Source organism: Lepidochelys kempii, chromosome 3 (genome assembly GCF_965140285.1).
Source record: "Lepidochelys kempii isolate rLepKem1 chromosome 3, rLepKem1.hap1, whole genome shotgun sequence".
NCBI lineage: Eukaryota > Metazoa > Chordata > Testudines > Cheloniidae > Lepidochelys > Lepidochelys kempii.
Window position 1 is genome coordinate 102,162,424 of NC_136382.1, and position 25,034 is coordinate 102,187,457.

A 25,034-nucleotide genomic window follows, 5' to 3' on the forward strand; every position below is an offset into this window, starting at 1 on the left:
TCCCTTTCTTTTTTAGTCCGGGGTTTGAAAGACTTGCAGATCTTGCACTTTCTGCAAATATGGGTTTCTCCCAAGCAGCGCAGACAATCCGCATGTGGGTTGCTCCTTGGCACAGAACGCCTACAAGAGCCGCACGACTTAAAGCCTGGGGCCCAGGGCATGCCCCAGCCTGGGCTAAATGACTAAACTCAACTAAAACTAAAAACTGAATAAGCTAACTGACTACAGGTTACTACTGAACAAACGAAGAGTTCTGGGGACGAGCTGCAGCAAAGCTGGAGCAGAGCAGTTCCGATGCACCTTCACTGGTGGCAAGGAGGAACTGAGGGTGGGGAGAGAGCAGCATCCCTTATATCGTGCCAGGCAGGTGCCGCTCCAGGGGTCGCGCTTCCCCCTGCAGCTACTGCTAGGGGAAAAACTTCCAGCACCGGTGCACAGGGCGAACACACACACACACCCCTATTGTGGAATATGAGCAATCACTCGAAGAAGAACTCAAAGCCCCATGCCAAGTTTTAAGCTTGTTACATAAAATGCATCTCAGCTCTGATTTAGCAAAATGAAGAGGCACCTAAACCTTCCTTTTAAGTTAATGTGTCCGGGGGGGAGGGGGAGAGAAGAGGAGGGATGAAATGTTACAATAATATTTGCAACGTGATCACTAGTCTGATTCCAGTGGCACATTTTCAGAAGGCCAAGACAGGGAGAATATTTAATGGGGAGAATCTATATTTGCATACCCTCAGTCAGTTACTTGTCTCCCCAAAACATATTTATTCCCGTGCAGTCCGGGGCAGCCATCTAGGCAGCAGAAAATATGATGAAGTCATCAAATCCAGACCTCTTCCTACATGATACATAATTTAGTGTGTTTTGAGGAACTAAAGAAAAATTGCAAAATTTAGCTAAAGTGAGTTTAAGAAAGATGCCTTCTTTTTATGTTTCTTTTATTAGTGATTAAGAACTGGAAAAATAAAGATTCAGGGCATTATACACTCAGTCTACCAGGCATTATGTAAAACTAAACTAAATATTATAGCAAGGTGTTTATCCAATCACAAAAATATTTTAAAAAAAATCATTCAACTGCTAATGTTTAAAATGTTTCAATAAGGGATCCTCACTTTAAGAGTCCTCAATTAGGGAATCATTATATTGCATTTTATATGTTTAGTTTTGAATATATACATTCCAATATTCAGTATTGTTAAAGTGACTGATTACTTTCTATATTATGATGGTAGAAAAAATTCTTAAATGTTTTGGGAAAAACTGATCATGCAAAGTTTTCTTTAAAAAAATCAAACTTTCTAAACACACAAATAAGCTTTTGAGAAGTTTGAAAGTGAATTTAAACTACACAAATTTAAGTATATAAACTACTGATCTAAAAAAAGAACTTAATGGTTTTAAATCAAGTTAAACAGAACAGATGTAGAGAAAGTTTTAAGAAAAAAATCCTGAACCAACAGCATAATTTGTTAACAAATGCCACCTGCTGGCAAGTTTGAGAGACAGAGCTTTGGGGCTCAAGTCACATTAAATATCCCCTTGAGAACATGGTGTCCTAAAACAGACAGACAAGGTTTATTGAAAATGAATGTTAACTCAAGAGTTGAATAATAACTACTAAGCTGAAATATACTGTACTAGAAATCCTCTTTATTGGTAGTTAACCACAATAGTTATTTCTGAAGTCTTTTTGGAGGGGTGGGGTGTGTGTGGGGGGGTCCTAATACACCTAAGTATTAAGTAATTACTTTAAATGTAAAATATCATTTAAATTGGTAACTCTTGCAAGTGACCCTGTGAAATTAATCAAGATGTTGGTTGATTGGCTGTTATAGACTATTTATAAGGTTTTACTGGGTACTAAACTCTCAAAGCAAAACAATTTCTGATATTCTACCTAAAGAAAGATATCTTGGACATAAGAACCAAGGTGCTCATACATTTACTGATAATTTCATCTCCAGAGTGAAACACTTCTGCATGTATTTTGGACATATTAGCTTTTAAGCACACTACTATACCTACATCTATTTCACAGATGTTTGAAAGTTTACAAGTTTGGAGTACCTTACTGCCATCTGGAGGATGAATTTTCTAACTGCAATATGACAGGTTTCAGAGTAGCAGCTGTGTTAGTCTATATCCGCCAAAAGAAAAGGAGTACCATCTGATGAAGTGAGCTGTAGCTCACGAAAGGTTATGCTCAAATAAATTTGTTAGTCTCTAAGGTGCCACAAGTACTCCTTTTCTTGTAACTGCAATAGAAGATTAAAAGTGAATGAAGGTTTAAGCAGAGGCCATCATATGTAAGTTACTCTGAACAAAGTCGGCACTTTCACTGTATTTAGTTCCAAATGCCACAGGCATGACTTTCAAAGATATATATATTGTACCATAGTTTTAAAGCTTCCTCCTGAATATTTTGGTGATTGGAAGGGGGATAGAGAACATGAGGGGGCCGGGGAGGGAAAACTTAGTCCCTATAAAACAAGGGCTGTATGTAAAAATTCCAGATACCCCCCATCTAGGGTCAAAATGGTTTGTTGCTCACAGTTAAGAGCACTCAAAAAACAAAAAAACAGACCGCACAATTTAAAAAAAAAAAATCCATCTAGTCCATTATCGCAGTTCTGAAACTTATCACGACTGTACAATTCAGGGGATGTTTAAAAACCCTACCAGGCAACTGGTCAATAGTGTTACACTAAGTTAGAGAGTTAAATTTGTTCTAGCTCTATCCTTAGCTAGCAGGATTTTTGTAAGTTACAATACACATGAACCCTGGATGGGTCAAGAGATTGGTATAGGTTAGAAGTTCTTCTTGTAGTGTTCAGTCCAGTTTTCATAAATACAGCCAGAAGGTACCACTGTGATCATTTAGCCTGATATCACAAGATTGAAATCTTTTTAGAAGCCTTTGGGAAGCAAGTTAAATTTCAGTCTAGTTTCCAGTGGGCAGATATTGACACCACAAACAATACTCTATTGAAAGGCAAGTGTGGAGTGGACATGTTTAGGCCCAACAAACAAAAACCTTTCTCCCAAGAACCATGTTTTGACACAGTAAAGCAGAAAGGTGTTAATGCAGTGTGAAAAACTTCATTAAAAAAATGAACCCAAGGAAAAAAACCCAAGAACTAAATGAATTACAGCTCTTTAGTAAGCAGTCGGGGAAAGTTTTTACTACTACTGTCTTCATTATGTACGCTTTATGAAAAGAACACTTCAGTAGCCAGAGCTGCCAATCCAGCAACATTATATGAGAGCAGGGTGGGCATGGAAAAGCATCCAACCCCCAAATACATATGCAGGAAAAAACAAAGAATGGGTACATCTAATTGTAGGCCTACTATCTTGGCAGCATCCCTTTCGATACAATATGCCTATGTATAAGCCAAGAGCTCATATTTTTTATGTAAGATGAGAAAGTCAGTGTACCAGGAAAGCCCACAAGAGTCCATGCAATACAAAAGGCCAAATGCTTCCTTGAGTTGTAATGGCAATGCCTGGGGTATAAGTTGTGTAAAATTTTCCTTTTAGCACTAACGAGGTTGACTATACACCATATATTTAAATCAAGAAATCTTCAGATACAAGTTAAGCAGGGATTTAACCCACAGTTAGTGAGGCAACTGCCCCCAGACTTTTTAAATCTTAATAGGTTTGTCAAGCTGCAGTGGTTTATAGTGGGTTTGGCACATACAGAAAAAGTGTGATGAAATAAAATAAACTTATTTTCATTAGGGGAGTGGGAAGGTAACTACCCACACACTGACATCTTAAAAAAAAAAAAAAAAAAGACTGAACTGGTTTTAAAACAAGAACTAGTTTAAATTTGTTAAACTACTCAAGATAAAGACAAACAAAACAATTCCCAATGGAACTTTAAGATGGTCTATTTCCTGGGAGCAGATGGACCTTAGCTTCTTTTTTTAGGAAAAAAAATTTTGTACCTTACTCACGACCTTTTAAATTATTTCTTAATTCAGTATACTAGAAGCTTTAAATAAAAGAAAGCTATGTCCCAGTGTAACCAGCAGGATAGTTAGAAATATTAATATTATATCTAAGGATTTACATTTATGTAATTAAGCTTTTCAACAATTAAGAAGACTTGAAAGCAAATTGCATTAATAATTTTATTAATTCCCCCAAATCCAGGACTTTCTGCACATTAATATCTTTAATTTACCATTAGTATTTAGTACTTTTATTATGTAGTATACAAAACAGTTATACCCACACATGATAAGTGACGATGAAATAAGGCAACAGTTGCCTAGACTTCATAACAGCCAACCAAAGTAAGGGATGGCACAATCTCTCAGTCAGTATGCCAATGCAGTAGACCTGTAAGTTTAAGGTCTGTGACTGAGGTAAGATAATATTTCTAAATATCCCTGGTAAGAGGGATGTGGGCCCCTTAAATGGAATTGGGCCCAGCTCTCCTGTTCCAGTCCAGCTTCACCCTAGTTTGGTGTAATGTGGAGGATGGGGCTGCCTCTGGGAGTTACACAGGAGAGATCAGAACACATAGTCTGGAGAGAGAATGACAGAGTTTGAAGAGCAGAGCTTCAAGGAAGTGATGCCAATGACAGAGGGGGCGGAGAGTTCCCTGGTAAGCAGTGGAGCAAGATCAGGCTGGTGAAAGTAGAAGGCAGGCTGGTGGAGGGGAGGTTGGGGGTCACCTACAGACCTCTCTAGGCCAGAGAGCCAAAGGCTGAGAGCAGCAGAGGGAGACGCCTACTGCCTCTTGAGCTGGAGAGCAGAAGCTGAGGAACGATGGAGGGGTGAGCCCACTGATGCTTCCAGGTAGGAGCTGGAACCATTTCTGGGAAGAAAAGCATGCCAGCTAAAGGGTCTGGGACAAGAGATACTGGAGTTGTACTGGAGTGCCAGACTGCAGAGAGAGACGTCCGAGCTGTACTGGTGTGTACTGGACTGTCAGAATTTGAATGAATGTACTGCGGAATTCTAGATGATGGTTATGGGACTTTTGTAACAAATTAACCCTGAAAAAAAGAGTTATTTATACTTGGAAAGCTAGCATGGAGTTATTAGGGACTCCAGAACAAAAGGGGAAACTGAGGCACATGCACTGGTAGCGCCATGGCCTGCTGCAGCACGGCAACCCAGGAAGGGGCCGCCATATCGCACACCTCTTAAGGCTGTCAACAAAGATAAGTAACAATGATTTAACGTTACTTGAGTCTAGTTTTGACCTGGACTCGTTCTGGGCCACCATAAAAAAAGTTGACAGTCGGCAGAAAAAAAAGTCAGTAATAGAAGAACTGCAGCTACCAAGAAGATTTTATCTTCTCAGGTGAGACTTTGTAAAGATGCATTGACCCTCACAGCCAGGAACTTTTGTAAGGTAAGGCCTGATGCCCCCAGCAGGCTGTACATACAAAAAGAGTTTGCAGGACAGAAACTGGCTGCTTTTCAGCTTTGTTACAGAATGCCCCCAAATCTCATCCTACTTCCTGTTCTGTTGTAGATTTGCTTCACCAGTACCAGTACATGACACCCTTAGCTCATCAGGACTCTGAACTCTTGTTTTGCCTTGCTGTGGGATCATGTTTTTTTTGACAGTGAACCATATGGTTCTGCTCAATCTCACTTGGCTTTGCTGGTTTGAAATGTTGCAAATGGAGTTACCTAAAGACACGCCGACTTTACACCTCTGTATAAGTATTCAGGAGCAGGCCATGGTGGTTTTTCCAAAGGATCACAACTTTGGGCAGTAGGTCTTGGCAACTGGGACATAGACTCCTCCACCACCACCCCATCCCACCTCTTCTTTAGGGCTTGGAAGGCTTAGCTATTTTTATCATGAAATGTCAGTAAACTCCATTTCACCATACATGCACAAACTCACAAAAACATATTTCCATCAATAATGAAAGTTTACAGCTAGGCTGAAAAGTTATACTTAAGAACAGAGTTAGATTTAAAGATATTTACTTTATATATTTTGACACGTGATGTTGACAATTGGTGTTTTAAGAATTATAAAGCTAACTTTTTGAATCTTGTCATCTACAAGCACTAAATAATTGTCTGACCACCTCAATTTCCTGAGACTTGAAATAAAAAAAAGTGAAAAAAAGCCTAAAAATAGACAATGATATCCATCAAAATTATAAATAAAAATAAAAATAAAATCAAAATCCAGTTTTGCCAAGCCTAGTTATGTGATGCTTATGGTAGGGTCCAAGGGTAATGCTCAGCACTTACCTATGAATTAGAATTAGAATCAGCTCTCCCTCATCAAAGGCGGACAGGGCTGATCTGCAGAGATTCCCAGGCACTTCTGAGACTTGGTGGTGTTCTCCAAGTAGTAGTGTAACCAGTTTTTTTGAGCAAATAAAGGCCCTGGAATAAGGTGGGCTCTCAGCAGCTTTGGTTTAAATGGGTCCGTTTCTCTTAGAGAGGCTCTGGATTTGAGCCTTTGGCAGTGGTGGGAGGACTGTGAGGACCCAGGATAGGCATGGCTACTTTCCTCCTCCTTTAATGCTACTAGGACAAGCTGCCCTGCAGAATTTTCCTGTTTAGGTTACTCCATTTACATTTGCTCAATCCATAAAATTAGCAATGATTGTCTGCTCTCATTGGTCCCCTTACTATTCACAGACAGTACTGTGGCTCCATGTATATCACCTCAACAAATTTCCAAACCCAAAGGGCTCAGTTTACAAGTAACAGATGCTTTTTTCTGACTTGAGAGTAAGGCTAAACATGAAGGGCTGAAAAGTCACACCAGGATTTCTTCTTCTTTCAGGCACCAATCAGGAGTTATGTAGGTCAAATTAGGATCTCATTTACACCTATGAAATTATGCCTTTTGTGAATAAGATCTCCACAAATGCACTGGCATTTGTGTTTGTGATGCACATGATGGAATAGCATTCTCAGATCACTACCACAAAGCCAAACACTGTTAAAAAGCAACAGGAATAAAAAGCAGAAGAGGTACACTTTTGCCACTAATGTGAACAGATAAGACTTTGAATTCACACAAGAAAAACATCCGTTACATATAGAGGTGCCATTTTCACACAGACACTTTTCAGAGCAGAACCACACTTTAAGAACAGTATGTAAATAATCTGTCACAGAAAAGCTGGGCTTTTCTCTAACTAATTTTAAACACAGTTGTATAAAACTATAGATAAGATGGGGACAAAAAAGACAAGTAAACTGTTTTTTGTACAGGCTTGGACTTCAAAACATCAGTGAACTAAAGTACTTTTCACATGCATATTTGTATGCCCCTTAGCTAAGAGCAATTCTACCTATATCACATGGACATCCCCAGTTATATCATTGACCTTATTTATAGGATGGCAAAAGATGTTTCATAAGAAGCAGTCACTGCACCATTTAAAAACAACTAAAAAAGACATCAGAAGTTTTCCATCTTCCAAGAACCAATCCATTTTTGTAACTTTACACTTGCCAGGACTGAAGTCATGTAGCAAATATAGTCCTGATTCATCTCATTTTAATAACACTTAGCAAAAAAGCTTACTCCCAGCACACATGGAATATAATAAAAATATCTGACAGACCTGACTTCACAGGACAGAAAAATTTAACATGCTAAAATTTACCTTCATGTGCATGTAATCTGTACTGATGGTTGCATTGCCTCAAAATCAACAGTAAGTAACTGGGGTAGGAGAACTCCTCCTTATGGGAAAAATTCAGTAATGCTTGTGAGACATCAGGGATTGACAGTCTCGTTTTTTCTTTTTACCCAGGTGAGGATTATGCCTGATTATTTTAATCAATTTACAGTATCCAAAATGCATATGCTCCCCCAGCTACATTTCCTTTCGTAATGTATGCAACAAGGTCAAATACTGTATCAGTCACCTTGTGAGTACTGAACAAACTTAGTTGCAGAGACAAGTCAATAAGAACCATATGATTCATAATCTGCTATGGGTCAGAAGCATGACACAGTCTTTTTAAATGGAAAAAAAATACTGTTACACTCACAAGAATCAAGAAGTTAAAGTTACAGCTTCCACACCAACTCCAACTGAGCTGCAGCACAGATATTTTCTATTATTTTGTAGTGCTACACAGGGCTTTGCCCTGCACCTACAAGCTTTGGGCAGTATGTTATTGCCCTGCCCCTAAAATCAAACCAGAAGGCTGAATGAAGACTTAAGCCTGATCTACACTGAAAAATTACATTGGCATAGTTGCGTCTCTCAATGGTGTGAAAAATCCACACAGAGATGTAGCTAACCTAACCCTCAGTGTAGCCAGCATTAGGTTGATGGAAGAATTCTTCCATCGACCTAGCTGTTGCCTCTTGGGGAGATGGATTAACTACAGTGACGTGAGGACCCTTCCCTTTGCTGTAGTGTCTACAGTGAAGTGCCAGAGCGGCATACCTGCAGTGCTGCAGCTGTGCTGGGGTACCCTGTGCAAATCCTCTACATGGTACAGTTTACTTCTCCCAGCACATCAACGTCGCTACACTAACCAGAGCTTTTTCAGTTGGGTGATGGCAGCTCCACTCCTATTCTACCTTGTCCTGCCCTCTCCCACAAGGGTGGAAATAGCCACTTCCCAACGGAGGCTGCTGTCCTTTCTGTGAGTTTACCACCATGCAAATTAGGCCACAGTCTGGCCATATGGTATTAGTGTTAATATTTTATTAAAGGAAACTAATGGAATGTAGTGGTCACACAGAAGAAAGCATCACTTAAAAGTTTAAACACAATATTTTAAAATAAAATGAAATAGTATACTTGTAAAAAACAACAATATATTTAATGTCCAAAATGCTAGGTGCTTTACAGACATGTAAGAAGAATGGCCAAAAAGAGCTTGCAACTTAAATTAACAAAAATGTGGAACAGGGACAAGGGTAGTACAATGAGGAAGGGACGCTACACAGAACATTTTTAAAAGCTTTTCCCCTTTTGTGCGCGCACGCACGTACATACTCACAAGTTTGTTTTTTCAATCAGGGCATATTTAATAAGTGTCCATCTAGTTGCAGCCAAATTACAGCATTTTTCTATAATACTTTATAGATCTGGAAGAGTTACAGTCGCTGAGAGAGGCAACACTATCAATTTGCATATAGGTGTCACTTATTTTGAAACCAAGAAAATAGAAGGATTGTATGGCACAGGGTTTGGTAAAGAATATAAAATCTTTCCACTCTACATCATTGTTTGTTCATAACTAGCTATGTTGGTAGTTTACAAATAATAATGATTTTTAGGTGACAACTAATGGAGAGGCCAAGAGGTAAACAAGCATGCAGACTGCATTACTTCCTCAAGCCTAGAGGTGGTTGCTGCAGGAGATGGGCAAAGGACAGTGGTGTCTCACGGTGGTGAAGGCTTTCACTGCTGTTGGCTACGATTACCAGTTCTGTGCTCAGACTGAACACTGGAGCACCCTGCACTGTCAATCCAACACCTGGCACTACCACTAATTTGTTATCATATGAGGTATCTGATGAAAAAAAAAAGGTAGCGGCTATTATGTATGTAACTTTTCTGCTTCTATTTACACCACCCCCTCCATAAAGGCCCGGATATTTATTTTTTAACCTAAACGTTTTAAAACTATTTTCCTAGGGGTTGTTTTGGCTGGAGACTCCAGAAATGGAGTGGGAACTTTTTTCAGCCCCAACTGAAGAGACAGGGGTGTTATTTCTTTAACAGAAAATCTTTGATTTTATCTTGTTCTCACATTTGTCAAAAGTTTGAATTCAACAGATAAACAAGCAAGAGTTTTAAACAGACTCTCTCAATTGCTCAGGTTTCAGTTTCTTGTGGTGTCATAATCCCTTTATTTCTTTAGTCCATCATAGAGGGTTCTTCTGCAAGAGTGAGAAAGAGAAGACCTAATATTCTTCTCTCAATGGATATACTGTACTTCTAATGTACAAAATGACCTTAGTGAAAATAAATACAAAATTAGAGAGACTCAAGCCCTTGTATGTGATAAAGCAGCAGACAGGTGAAGAATTTTTGCACATCTTGCTTTTGTGATTTATAATTCAGTTCTGTAAGAAAAATTCTCCCCACCCCTTTCAGTTACAATGTTATTTTTATAACTATTGTCCCAGTATTGAATTTTCCACATGACTAAATAGTGCCAAAGCCTCCCCTTCTAGCACCCAAAATAAGTCCACATGCACCCACACACACCACATTCAGGCTTACTTCCTATCCCGTCTGCTGCTCCTTATCTATTCCAACATCCTGAAATTTGGCTGAGGATAGTTTTGTGAAATGGTTCTTTAAATATGAGGCAAGGTGTTTTACAGTACAACAATACGATTTTTGTTGCTCTCCAAACATATACAACGAGGAATAAATAAGAAAGCTCATCATAATCAAAGAAGTTAATAAGAAAAACTTAAATCAAGAGGTGATATTTTCTATCTTTGTATTCTGAATGCATTAAGAGATTTGAGTCCAGATTCACTAAAGCTGTCGTTCAATTAGCATGTAATTGAGCATGTGATCTCTGAAGCCACTGGTGTTTTAAAATGGCTGTTCCTTTAGTAAACACTGATTAATTAAAGTATCTTGATGCTGTGGGTTTCTTTTGTTAGGCCAGTAAGCTAAAGACCTCCATGTGGTTTGAGCAATTTGATTCACATAACTCTTTTTTCTTTTAAAGAGTAGGAACAAATCTCAACCACTTTGGATTTAAAACTACCCAGCAGCGCACTCACATACAAACAAAAGAGTCAAACAAAAAAATCACCCTTCTGTCTAGAACTTAGCCATATACTACCATCCTTACTCATGGTGACTAGTATATGTAGCCCCACTGAGATAGAGGTAAAATTCTGGCCCCACTGAAGTTAATGGAAAAACTCCCATTGACTTCACTGGGGCCAGGATTTCACCCAGTGTCTCGACTCACAGTAAAGAGTTATTCAGCGTGAAGAGGAGCAGCAGAACCTGGTCTTGTGCACTTTCAGAAATATCTTGCCTATACAATTATTTGCATCAGACTGAACTATTCTTCTCCCTACACACCCAGAACTTCCCTCAACACAATACTGAGGGAAATTTGTGCTGGTATGGAAGAACAAATGGATTTCTCATAGCTACTTCCACACAGATAGTTACTCCAGCACCAAAGCTGTTCTCACTTTTATTGTTTTCCCACTCTCACTCTGACCACCAGGAATTTTAACTTACCATCAAGTTCCTAGTTACAAGGCTAACCAAAAAACCAGGGCTTCATTTCCCTCACATCCCCCCACCCCCCCAATGCAGGACACAATTCCCTGAAGTCACAATGAGAACCATAGGTGTATAGCACCTCAGGAAACAAACAAATCAAGCCACCTTTATTTAGGTGGCTAAGAATATCCCTAGGCAACTATAGTTGCAAGTTTTGGTCAGTGCTAGTGCTTTAATTTCAACCATCAGCAGCAGCTTCACCAAGAGGGTTACTCTACAATAATTTTTGCTTTACAGAGGCTCTGAAGTGTTGGTTGCTGTATGTGAGGAAGCACCTGAAAAACTGCTTGAGTTATTTATGGGAGTAAAACATGTTTTACAGATCTGTGGTTTGTGAATAAAAGGAAGAATTTAATTTTTATATAAACAAGAAAAAGGAAGAAAGTCACCCGTATTAGATCGTTGTCTGTATTACAATCTCACTCGTTACTGAAATTACAGTTACAACCCTTTCTGTGAGCTAGAAACTGTTTCTAGGGGGATTATTTTATTCTGTTATTTATTTATTTATAAAATAAAATAAATAAATAAATGCAAGTTATAAGAGGGGAAAGATAGAAATACAGAATTCTAATAGTAACTCAAAAGGCTACATTCACATAATTTTATGTTTAATATAAACTAGGCTCTTTACAAGGAAAAAAGCAAGGACAGAGGTGCTAATGATTTAGAGTTTTGTAACAATAATAGAGAGTGGGTGAAAAAGATCAATCTTCCTTTCTCTGCCACTTTTAGGTTGCCTGACACTCCAGAGTGGTTAAAAGGGGATGACCTACATGAAATGAGTTGGTGATCCTAGTGAGCGGCAGTGCTTATCACAAAAGCCACTATCACAAGCTAGTACTTTTGTTGGTCTCTTTCCCAAGACAAAAACTGAAACAGCAGACTCTTATTGAGTCAATATCAAGAGTTAGCGCATAAAGGCATTTTAAAATGTGAGCCACACACAACATCGCATGTGTGGTTTAATACCATTAGAAGAACCGTGTCAGGTTAATTTTTTTAATCTAGATACGGAGAGTACCCTTTAAATAGTATGCCCTCCACTTTTAAAATATGTAGCATCTTTCTTTTCCCCTGATGATACTTATAGAGATCTTTCAGGAAGGGAGAAACAATGTACAATGAATTGACAAAACACGAAGTGCTCTCAGTATACACACAAAAAAAGGGAACAAATGCCAATCATTTTAAGAAGCGTTATGTACAAGCACAGAAGGTACAAAAAGTTATACAGAAATGAGATTCTCAAACTGACAGAAAAGGAGTACTTGTGACACCTTAGAGACTAACAAATTTATCTAAGGTGCCACAAGTCCTCCTTTTCTTTTTGCGGATACAGACTAACACAGCTGCTACTCTGAAACCTGTCAAACCGATAGCATTTCTTTAACATCAGCACAGTTTTTTGCATAGCTACAGGCCTGAAAGTATTTTCAATAGATTAGTTTAAAAGAACATGTATTAATTCATTCAACTTACTGCATTGGGTGATCTTTCGGATATTAGAAGTTATATGTTGAGCTAGCTGGGTTGGATCCCCATCAATGCCTGTACTGTTCGACATGGCTAAATAGACTGTCCACTAAGAAGATCAAAGGTGTGAGAAGGTCAGAATTTCATCAAGTGAAGGCACCTAAAAATAAAAAGTAAGTAGTTATACACTGGTAATTCTGCAAGTCCATAATGCATTTTATCAGGTTAGAGCACACACAGACTGAAAAACTCCAACAACATGAAACTCCACCATACAATCCTATTTGGCCTTTACCAAGTAAGTCTGTTTTGAAAAGGGCATTTTAGAGAATGATTTCTCAAACTAAAGTAAGGATGTGAAACCATTTCAGAGCCTGTTACATGATATAGGCCTGAGATTTTGTGACTATGACTGTCAATTAGAAGATCAGACTAGATGATCATAATGGTCGTATCTGGGCTTGTAATCTATGAATCAGCAAATCACAGAAACAGCTTCCTATGAGAACAATTAGGTCAAATCTGTCAAGTTTAATATAAGATTTTTCCTACCCATACAAAAAAGGAAACCCTCAAATTGGGAAAAAACAAAACCAAAAAACCAAAAAACCAGAAACTCTATCCAGAGAAACTATATTAGAAATTCAAGAAAATGAATATATTAGAAATATTCACACTTTACTCCCCATGAAAATTGAAGTCTCTGTTGCAACTTTAACTATTGTCTTCTGACTACTTGTCCATAACATTTTTTTTAGGCTTTTCTCTCAAGAGATTCTAACTCTTGTAGTCTTATCTGTAATCTGATTTTCTTTTTAGTGCTCGGACAGGCCATTTTACCCCGTGTAAATGACACTATTGCTCAAAATGGAGACGTTTTTGTGCAACCTAGGGATACTACTTGAATTTTTAGTTACAATAATTTTGAAAAAGTATCTCATCAAAACAAGCCTTACATGAATCTTTTACAAGACAATCTTCGCTATACAGCATAAACATACATAAAATCTTCTACAAGTGTACACTGCTTTCCCTAGTGGCCTGATAACCTAGGTGACTGTACAGTGGCTTGTACAACGGGGTCCTAATTGCTGTTTGGAGCCCTTAAAGCATAACTGAACTACACTCAGAGAAACATTATATAGAGCACAGGTCCCTAAACTGTGGGGTACACTCCACTCTGCTCCTGGGCCCCCCCACACCACCCAGTTTGGGGACCTCAAGGAAATACTCAACAATTCAGTTTGTAAGACTACAAATACAGGTGAATTTTTCATTAGTGACAAGTAGGTTACTGAATGATAGGTTAAATGCATTTCTCACAGTGTACATACACACAATCATTCTGTTTTAAGACCTTTTGGTCTCAGTTTTCAGAAATGGATGCCCAGTTGGAGACACATTGAAAATCAGATCTTTAAAAGAAGTGGTGGCCCTGCTCAAACTTTGAGAGCAATGTCAGATGCTGGTAAGAACAGCTAATGAAAGTTTCTTCATCTTTACTCAATTTTGTAAGACAGCAAGAGAAGCCTGATTACATTAGTATAAATAAAGGATACAGGTCAGCACAATGTGAGAACAGGTTAAATGGTTATTTTATTACAACGCACTTTTCATACAGACTGGCTCCCCATACACTTGTACATACATTAAGCGAGATTAGCGGTGAAGGCAAGAAAGAAAAGCTAGGTTTCCAATCAAGATTGGAAATGAAATAGTAAATAAATGAGGTGGCAATATATGGGAATGACATCTCAGCTAAGTACGTGTGACTGAAAAGATTCTCACACCAACACCACTTAGATTGTGTAAGCTATTTGGGGCAGGCACCAGCTTTTTTGTATGTTTACATTGTGCCTAGCACAATGATTGTACTATCATAGCACCTAGTAGCCCCAAACACCACACACAACAGTGAGCATGCTTTCGATGGACAATTTAGAGTCGATATAAACAATATTTACCACATTGGGGAAGCATCTTAAATACAGTAATGCCCCAACTGCACTAAGACCAACTGTTGCAAAAGAATTCTCCTCAGTAGACAAAGCTAGTAGATTCTGGCAATTCTGCTCTAGACTGTCAGCTGAAACTGACAACCTTCAGAGGGCCATTCAAAAACTATCACCTCTCAGTCAATATCACAAATTCCTCAAGAAATACCCCAAAGGAGCATAAGACAGAAACTGCAAGGCCGGATGAAAATGGAAGCTTTATGGCCTGTGCTTTAGTTTATAAGAAGCAGGAGAAAACAAAATTCAGAGAAAACCTGGATTTGTGCTGGAAATGGCCCAACTTGATTATCATACACATTGTAAGGAGAGTGATCACTTTAGATAAGCTATTACCAGCAGGAGAGTGGGAGGTATATTTTCATGCTTTGTGTGTATAAAAAGATCTTCTACACTTTCCACAGTTTGCATCCGATGAAGTGAGCTGTAGCTCACGAAAGCTTATGCTCAAATAAATTGGTTAGTCTCTAAGGTGCCACAAGTACTCTCTTTCTTTTTGCGAATACAGACTAACACGGCTGTTACTCTGAAGTGAATAAATTAATGTGTTGTATATTGTTCCTTGAGAAGACAAGGCTGGAAAAGGGCACTTTCCATTCAAACCAGAATGGAGCAATGTTTGCAACAGTCCTTAGTTCTACAGTCTGGGGTCAGCACCTGAGAGAGATCTGTCTCCTCTGCCTACCAGCCTTATCTTTGGGATACATATTTTCGTACAGTTACCCCTGTACTGAGTTCAATAACTTGTGTTTTACCAAAGCATACCTTCCCGAAAGGCATCCAGTCTTGATTTGAAGACATCAAGAGATGGAGAGACCCTAACCATTGGAACAAACTACCAAGGGAAGTGGTAATCACCATCCCTGTTAAAAAGGTGCACTTTATTTCTAACTTGAATTTGTCTGGCTTCAGCTTCCAGCCATTGGTTCTTGTTAGGCCTTACATGCTAAAAAACTGCCTTGTGCCTGGATTTCCTTCCCTTACATGTTGCACAGGACTCCACATTTAAATAGAAAATATCCACATTTGAAAGCTCACGATGACAGGCACTGATGGGAGAAGCACAGATCAAGTTTTAGATTTCAGCTTTGACAACAAAAATATTTTCCCCCAAAAGCAAATCAGTTTCAATTATTGAGTCTCATCCCTTGTTTACTGGTTTGCTACTTTCGACTATATAGCAGAAGGATCTTCTTGAAAACTAGCCTATGTATGACATAATCAGAACTATTTACCAAGGCCCTTACAGTTTAAGTGACAATTTAGGTTCTTGTCAACTGCTGGAAACGGCCCACCTTGATCATCACTACAAAACATTTGTCTCCCCTCCTGCTGGTAATAGCTCACCTTACCTGATCACTCTTGTTACAGTGTGTATGGTAACACCCATTGTTTCATGCTCTCTGTGTATATAAAAATCTCCCCACTGTATTTTCTACTGCATGCATCCAATGAAGTGAGCTGTAGCTCACAAAAGCTTCTGCTCAAATAAATTTGTTAGTCTGTAAGGTGCCACAAGTCCTCCTTTTCAATTTAGGTCCTGACCTCGCAAAAAATTTATGCACATACAATTTTAAACATACGAGCAGTCATTGAATTCAACAAAAATAGTCACATGCTTAAAGTTAAGCATATCCGAGTCTTGCAGGATCAGAGTTTTACTCAATAAGTAGCTCTAGAGAAGTCAGTGGGACTCCCTGCCGAGTAAGGTTCTACCACCTTTACACTGAATAGTGTCAACTCCACCACAAGCAATCTGACCATTTTTCACAGAAATGTTATTTTTTTTTAAAAGTTTCTTTAGCTGGAAAAAGTATTTTGCTCAACTTTCTTCAAATTTCCAAAAAAAGTTCTCACTTTCAGTAACCATTTTTTAAACAGGTGCACAAAATATTTACAGGAAAATTTGGCTCAAAATGAAACCTGCTGCAATAGGGTTGTCAACCCTCCAGGCCTGGCCAGGAATCGGCATCAGCATCGATCTCCCGGTAACTACTGAAAGCAATCCAAGAGATTTTAATAGGATATTTTAAGAAAATGATATTACATCATGTTTTTTTGGGGGGGGGGGGTTTTGGGGGGGGGGGGGGGAGAGGGAGAAAAGAAACCTCCCGGAATAGCTTCCCGGAGTTGGCAACCCTATGTTGCAACCTTAGTTGTAGAAAGACCATTGTCTTGCTATACTCACGGTACTTCAACAAAGTATTATTCAATCCTCCTCATTCATACAGGTTTCACCATTGTCTGTATAATATTTTGATATATTAAAATAAAAGGCAATCAAGATGCTCTTGAATCTGCAGTGGTTTAAATGGGAACCATATCTATGAACCAACAGGTACATCCATACCAGCCCAGCACCTGTTACTACCTTTAGCAGTCACTTTGGAATAGGTAATTTTTTTTGTTTGTTATTTTTTAAAAGAATACATAAATTCTTGCTAGGATGAGCCTAAAAAAAGCAAGTGAAGGGACGAGAGCAGTACACTACACCGTACTATAAACTTTCCCTACGTCTAGGAGTCAGACACATCCTCACAATTGACTCCTAATATTTAGGAACAAGCAGTTATGAGTAAACATTTCATCTTATTAGAGATCAGTATTTTTTCCAGTGGGGGAGGGAAGGAGTTCTCAACCCAGAGTATGTATGTAAACAAAATAGTTAATTTTTCCCCTTTAAAAGTTAAAAACCAAATCCCTTTCTACAATCAGCTTTTGGAAACAGAAGAACTAAGTTCTGAGACATTTGAGAAGAAAGTAAGTTTTAAAGATGCTGAAAACCTCACTTTTGCCCATCATTATTGCAGCATGAGAGCAAAGTGAATAAAATAAGTCAGCCTGCTTAATTCTCCAATACATTCTCAAAATACTACAGCGTCAGTCATACATAAAAAGATGGCAATGATCCTACAGGCAGGTCCCTGAGATAGTCAATATCTGGGACCCCTTTGACCTTCTTCGCAAAGTCTAGAGATAGTATTTTAGTGAAATAAATTGACCCAGTTATCAAGTTAACATGGTAGGAGAGTTTGCAATGTTTTTGTTTCCTTTCAATTCAAATTAAAATATACAACAGGATGTATGTTTTTAAAAGGTCCTAAGGATCAAGACACTCAGGTAATTCAATTTAAAGTTTATAAGATATACCAGACATACAAAGAAGAAAAAAATGACACTCTTAACTTCAACACCCAGCTGAATGTATGAAGATTTAAAAAGCTAAATTTGCTCGTTAGCAGACTGTGCAATAGGTTAATTGATTTAGTAGGAGTCTTCTCAAGAATTAACTCTGTTTACATCAGGATGGAATTGGAATCAGTCACATGGGTCATGTAACATTTATTAAGTACTGGTGATTTTATTCATAAGCACTGTTAACAAAAAATAAATACTGCGCTTATTATTTGATTTTCTTCCCCCACCCTTCCTTCCAACTTTTTTCTTCTTTTGAAGACACACAGAATGGAGGAGACATTTGACTGGGTTAGCATTTGCAAGCCTCACAGAACAACTGAGTCTTTAGGATAGATTTGAATAAAAAGAAACTGATTGGAGGCCTGGCTAAATAGGATCAGGAGATCAGAGAGCATGGAAAAAGGTACAAAAATGGAGTGGAAGAAGCAAACAAAGAGCCAGTAAAGCTGGTATAGTTGACAGTGAAGACCAAGAAAGGGTGGAGGAAAATATGATTCATTAAGAACCTGCAGTTTATCTTACAGTATCAGATTTCTTATCCTGTACTCATTTTGAGGCAGATAATGTCTGTACATATTTGTACACCATCTAGCGTAGCTGGGCCCTGATCACAATTAGGGCCTCTAAGAAATACTATAAGTATAATAAGCTCTGTTTCTAAGAGCTCCTCCTCAGATTAAAAAGTTAGTTCTGCTAACATGTAAAACCCCACCTGTCCTCAATGTAAGTCATGGAAGTAACTGTTTATTGGAAATAGCTAAACATGAAAAACATGAGGGGAAACAAAATATTTTATGGAAGGATATAGTTTCCATTTTGTGCATTTAGGGGAAGCCTCACTAAATTGTTTCAGAATAACTTACTTTCAGTTTTAGTTTAGGGTATTTAAGAATTGATTATTTTTACTAGCAGCATTTGTTTAGATAATACCAGGCTCAGACACTTTGTTCTCCTTCAACAACTAATGCAATTGTGAATCATGTCAGTAATCCTTGTCCAGATATATACATTGCAGCTCAATTGGTCAGTGTGTTGAGTATTTTGCACTGTTTGTACACTTATCCTGGTAACTAATGAATATATCCATTTAATGAACATTTGCTCTGAGGTTTTCCCATAAAAAACAAAACACAAAACAAAACACACACACTGAGTTTACTTATTTGCATTTCAGAGTGGACAATAAAACCAGTCACGTTTAACTTTTGTTTCTAGATACTGTCAATTTTTCTTTTCTTGTACTGTAGCAAAGAGGTGTGCAAATTTTTCAGCCAAGGTCATATTAGCATCATGCCAGAAGCCTAAAGGATGGACCTAATTTGCACAGTCAATTAAGTAAAATAAGTTATAGTTTTATGGGTATGTGTGTTTTAATTAGGACTCTACGTTTGTCATGGAGGTCACGGCTTCTGTGACATTCCGTGACTTTTGCAGCCACCGGTGTCGCTGACCCTAGGGTCCCCCAAGCAGCTGGCTCTGGGGACAGCCACACCAGCTCCTCCTGGAACAGCTCTGCAGCCAGTTGCCAGGTTTTTCCAATAACGCCAGTCGCACCGGCCGCTGATGGAGCCGCCCTGGGGCCAGCTGCACCAGCCACTACTCAGACAGTCCCCAGGACCAAGTGAGCAGGAGCGGCTTTTAATTTAATCAGGGGTATTTATAACGTAAGTCATGAACAGGTCACATGCCATGAATTTTTGTTTATTGTCCATGACCTGACCATGACTTTTACTAAAAATACCTGTGACTAAACTGGAGCCTTAATTATAACATTTCCATCTCCTTTAATATGTTTTACTCAGAAATAGCCCAGGACTGAAACAACAGGACTCATGCATGTAAGGAATTAGGCACTAACAAGGACCACTGAATATCATCTGTATTAAAATTCACCAAAAATTGTGCTAATTGTACAGCACCTAAAACAACTGGGCCCCCATGGGGCCTCTGGAAACTACTACAATATAAATAAAGAACAATTCAGCAGAAAACTGTCCCAAAAGTAAGCTATTTAAATAAAATGTGACACTAGCTTCAAGAGGAAAATTTATAAACTTTGGGGCAAACAACCCGAAGTAACAGAAGAACAAAACCATTACTTTGAAGACATAGTATTAAGGAAAGAGTATACCCTCAGCACACTTTATGACTCCATTTACAGAATTTAATCTATTTAGCTTGACAAAGAGTAGGTTAAGGGGTGACCTGGTTACAGTCTGTAAATATCTACATGGGGAAACAAGTATTTAATGATGGGCTCTTCAATCAAGCAAAGAAAACAACATGATCCAATGGAAGTTGAACCTAGACAAATTCAGACAGGAAATAAGGCATAGTTTTTTTAACAGTGAGAGTAATTACCATTGAAACAGTTTACCAAAGGGGCCAGGGTGGATTTTTCATCACTGAAAATTTTAAAGTTAAGATTGGCTGTTTTTCTAATTTAAAAAGGTATGTTCTAGGAATTATTTGGGGGAAATTCTATGGCCTGTGTTTCTCTCTGGTTGAAAACAACTGTGTGCTTCTGACATTGGAATCTATGAATGCATTCAAGACCCACATCTCTCTGTAGGAACATAGATAGCTGCAACATATCACAAATTATTCTATGTGACAACAGGCCAAGCAGACTTTGAGCACATTAGCTTATTTACACAAAAATATATGCTTAACACCACAAATCTTGAATGTGATAATGAGCACAAGATGAAGGATTCTCTTCCTCAGGCTTTCACATGCTAACTTCCTGCACACAGAGAGTCCAGCAACTTCCCAAGAACACTACAATGCCTGCTTTTAAGAGGGTGAAGGGGAAGTAGGGGAAAAAGGGAAAAGGACTCTGCTTCAAAATAAGTGCAGATAACCGGGGTGTAAACCCACACCACGCTAGCCTGCCGTGCACAATGTGGACCCTGCTGCTGCATACTAAAAACTCAGTTGTACGCTTTGCTCTATCCCACTTTGAAACGGAAGCAGATTAACGTACACAATGAACCCTTTCGAGCCCAACCCCGCACAGGCAGTTGGTGCACAGTAGGCTACTGCAAGGCAGCTTTATGCTCCAGCTTGCTGAAAACTGTTTGTGTAGGCAACCCCTAAAAAGGGATACCTACAAGGATGTGTGTGTTGGTTAAGACCATAGCAGAAGCCAGGCAGCAGGAGAGCAGGGCAAGATTTAGGCAGAAGTTCCACGGTCAAGCAGAGAAGTAGCAGCTTTGGGGTAGCACTGAACTCATGATGCCAGGGAGGCGCCTTGCGCAGGCAGAAGACAGGAACGCCGCAATTCTCTACCCTCGCAACAACGGCAGGGCTGCTAAAGAAGACAGAAGGGGGTGGGGTGGGGGTGCTTTGGCTTGGCGTGTCCCAAGCCGGTCTCTCTGGAAGTAGGAGGCGCACACGCGTCCGCACTTCACAAGCCCTGCCCGCCCCCGAACGCGTCGCTCGTCCAGCCCGCTCGGCGCGCACGGCTCCTTCCGGCCATGGGCCACTCCCGGCGCGGGGAAAACAGGCCGAGAGGCGGAGGGCTGGGGCGGGGGTCGTCCCGCTCCACGCTCCCGGGGCCGCCAGCAGAGCGAGGGCTGCCCGCTCTCCAGCCGGCTGCGGGGAGAGGCAGGGCGCACGGAACCGCAGCAACTGGGCTGAGGGCCCCGGGAACGCGGAACTAACCCCTTCCCGCGGGCGCCGCCGCCTCAGCGCGGCCCCTCCTCTCCCGCGGGCAGTCCTGGGGGGCTCGCCTGGCGGGCAGGGCGGCCGCGGCTGCCCCCCTTGCCGCAGAGCGGCTGGGAACAGGGCGGCGCCCACCCGAGACGCCCACTGGGAAAAGCGAGTCCCGCTGCGCCCCAGGCTCCCCGAGGCGCCTCTTACCGGGCCCCAGCAGCTCTGCCTCCCAGCGCCCCGCCCCCAGCACAGCTGGGCTCCGGACCCCGCACTGCAGCCGCCGCCGCCGCCTCTCAGCTGACCGGCCGCTCCCGCGGCTGCGGCAGAAGTCCCCGGGGAAAGAGGCGGGGCTGGGGACGCCGGCCCCGCCCCCTCTGCTTGGCCCGGTGGTGAGGGGTGGCGACGAAAGCAGCCGCCTTCCGCCCCGTACCGGGCTGAGCGGTGGGTGCAGCTGCTGGGGCTTGTGGCCAGCGTAGGGCGGCTCCATAGTGGGGAAGCGGGTGCCTCCCTGTCCCCACAGGCAGGAGCGGCAGGTTTGTATAATTTTTGGTGGCGCCCAGAGCGAGTCCAAGTCCCTCCCCCCGATCACACTTGCCTAAGGCTCGGGGAGGAAGTTTGGGTGCTGGGTGCAAGCTCTGGGCTGGGGCAGGGGGTCGGATTGCAGGAGGGGGTGCGGGCTCTGGGAGGGGGTTTGAGTGCAAGAGGGGGTTAGGGGTGCAGGCGCTGGGTGGAAGTTTGACTGCGGGAGGGATGTGGGCTCTGGGAGGGAGTTTGGGTGCTGGGTGCAGGCTCTGGCCTGGGACAAGGGGTTGGGGTGCAGGAGGGGGGTTGGGGTGCTGGGTGTGGGCTCTGGGAGGGGGTTGGGTGCGGGCTCTGGGCTGGAATAGAGGTTTGGGGTGCAGGAAAGGGTGTGGGGCTGGGGATGAGGAGTCTGGGGTGCAGCAGGCAGGCTGCCCCGGGGCTGGGGAGGGGGGGCCAGACAGGAGGATTCCTCCCAGCCCTCTCCCTGCTGGCAGTAGTGAGCTTCGGGGGCGGGGGCTCTCACTGCCCCCTCCTCCCCGGCACAACAGTCACTCAAGCCCCCGCAGGCTGCTGCTCAGAATGTCCAGCCAGGATAAGCCCCCCACCTCCCTCAGAGTGGACTCAGAGTTGCCTGCCAGGGCGGGGGGCTGCTATGCGCCTTCTCCCTCCACAGGCGCAGCAGCCGCCTCAGCCAGCAGCAGCTGGCAAGGAAGCGCAGTGTGGAGCTGCAGGGGGAAGCTGCCTGCTGCCCAGGGCTGACAGGAATGCTCGGGGGAGGGGGCATGCGTGGGCGGCAGGCAGGGCCAGGGCCAGGGGAGAGACCTGGCCCCGAACATTGGTGGAGCCGGGCTATGAATTTGCTGGAGCACCACAGTCCCATACAGCTTGCCACCCCTGCCACAGATAGGCATCATCATAGGGGATCCTAGGAGGATTGGATCCTCATTGCTCGGGAACTGTTACCCCTTTAACTACTCAACCATCTCTTTCTCAGCAGGGATGCTGCAGCTAAGAATCATAGAATCATAGAATATCATAGAATCATAGAATATCAGGGTTGGAAGGGACCCCAGAAGGTCATCTAGTCCAACCCCCTGCTCGAAGCAGGACCAATTCCCAGTTAAATCATCCCAGCCAGGGCTTTGTCAAGCCTGACCTTAAAAACCTCTAAGGAAGGAGATTCTACCACCTCCCTAGGTAACGCATTCCAGTGTTTCACCACCCTCTTAGTGAAAAAGTTTTTCCTAATATCCAATCTAAACCTCCCCCACTGCAACTTGAGACCATTACTCCTCGTTCTGTCATCTGCTACCATTGAGAACAGTCTAGAGCCATCCTCTTTGGAACCCCCTTTCAGGTAGTTGAAAGCAGCTATCAAATCCCCCCTCATTCTTCTCTTCTGCAGGCTAAACAATCCCAGCTCCCTCAGCCTCTCCTCATAACTCATGTGTTCCAGACCCCTAATCATTTTTGTTGCCCTTCGCTGGACTCTCTCCAATTTATCCACATCCTTCTTGTAGTGTGCGGCCCAAAACTGGACACAGTACTCCAGATGAGGCCTCACCAATGTCGAATAGAGGGGAACGATCACGTCCCTCGATCTGCTCGCTATGCCCCTACTTATACATCCCAAAATGCCATTGGCCTTCTTGGCAACAAGGGCACACTGCTGACTCATATCCAGCTTCTCGTCCATTGTCACCCCTAGGTCCTTTTCCACAGAACTGCTGCCTAGCCATTCGGTCCCTAGTCTGTAGCGGTGCATTGGGTTCTTCCGTCCTAAGTGCAGGACCCTGCACTTACCCTTATTGAACCTCATCAGATTTCCTTTGGCCCAATCCTCCAATTTGTCTAGGTCCTTCTGTATCCTATCCCTCCCCTCCAGCGTATCTACTACTCCTCCCAGTTTAGTATCATCCGCAAATTTGCTGAGAGTGCAATCCACACCATCCTCCAGATCATTTATGAAGATATTGAACAAAACCGGCCCCAGGACCGACCCTTGGGGCACTCCACTTGATACCGGCTGCCAACTAGACATGGAGCCATTGATCACTACCCGTTGAGCCCGACAATCTAGCCAGCTTTCTACCCACCTTATAGTGCATTCATCCAGCCCATACTTCCTTAACTTGCTGACAAGAATACTGTGGGAGACCGTGTCAAAAGCTTTGCTAAAGTCAAGAAACAATACATCCACTGCTTTCCCTTCATCCACAGAACCAGTAATCTCATCATAAAAGGCGATTAGATTAGTCAGGCATGACCTTCCCTTGGTGAATCCATGCTGGCTGTTCCTGATCACCTTTCTCTCATGCAAGTGCTTCAGGGTTGATTCTTTGAGGACCTGCTCCATGATTTTTCCAGGGACTGAGGTGAGGCTGACTGGCCTGTAGTTCCCAGGATCCTCCTCCTTCCCTTTTTTAAAGATTGGCACTACATTAGCCTTTTTCCAGTCATCCGGGACTTCCCCGGTTCGCCAAGAGTCTAGAGCACAGTCCTGCAGTACAGCCTGGACCACATCTTCTGCAGCAAAGTTCCTGGCTGTGGAGTGGAGCTGATTATCATCACCCTTGGGCTACTTTGTCCTAGTGCAAAGGATCCAGGGGTACAAGGTGATGTGGAACAAGACTCCCCCAGCAGGATGGCACAGCGAGGCACAATGCCACAGATTAAGTAGCTGCCGCATGCACCACCCCCTTTCTGGGCTAGCTCTTCCACTTGGGTTTGAAGACCAGGTCTCAACAACAGGCCCACTTGTTGCTCCACACCCGCTAGGGTGGCTGATGGCACCATAAATAAGGCTACCTTTTAGTCACAGCTATTTGTAGTAAAAGTCACGGACAGGCAGTAAACAAAAATTCACAGTCCGTGACCTGTCCGTGACTTTTACTACAAATACCCGTGACTAAAACTT

At 41.9% G+C, this 25,034-nt stretch overlaps 1 protein-coding gene across 2 annotated transcripts in view; it reads right to left on the reverse strand.

Annotated features, from left to right (window-relative positions):
- Positions 1–21,947, reverse strand: part of STX7 (syntaxin 7) — a 42,678-nt gene extending 20,731 nt beyond the window's left edge. The window contains exons 1-3 of one of the 2 annotated variants that reach the window (XM_073337343.1): positions 21,803–21,947; positions 21,052–21,251; positions 12,735–12,888 (exon numbers count right to left, since the gene is read on the reverse strand). In XM_073337343.1, coding sequence (XP_073193444.1) covers positions 12,735–12,819 — 85 coding nt within the window. In that variant the 5' untranslated portion in view covers positions 12,820–12,888; positions 21,052–21,251; positions 21,803–21,947. The remainder of the gene's footprint in view (positions 1–12,734; positions 12,889–21,051; positions 21,252–21,802) is intronic. The other variant, XM_073337342.1, reaches the window with a different exon arrangement.
- Positions 21,948–25,034: the final 3,087 nt, after the last annotated feature.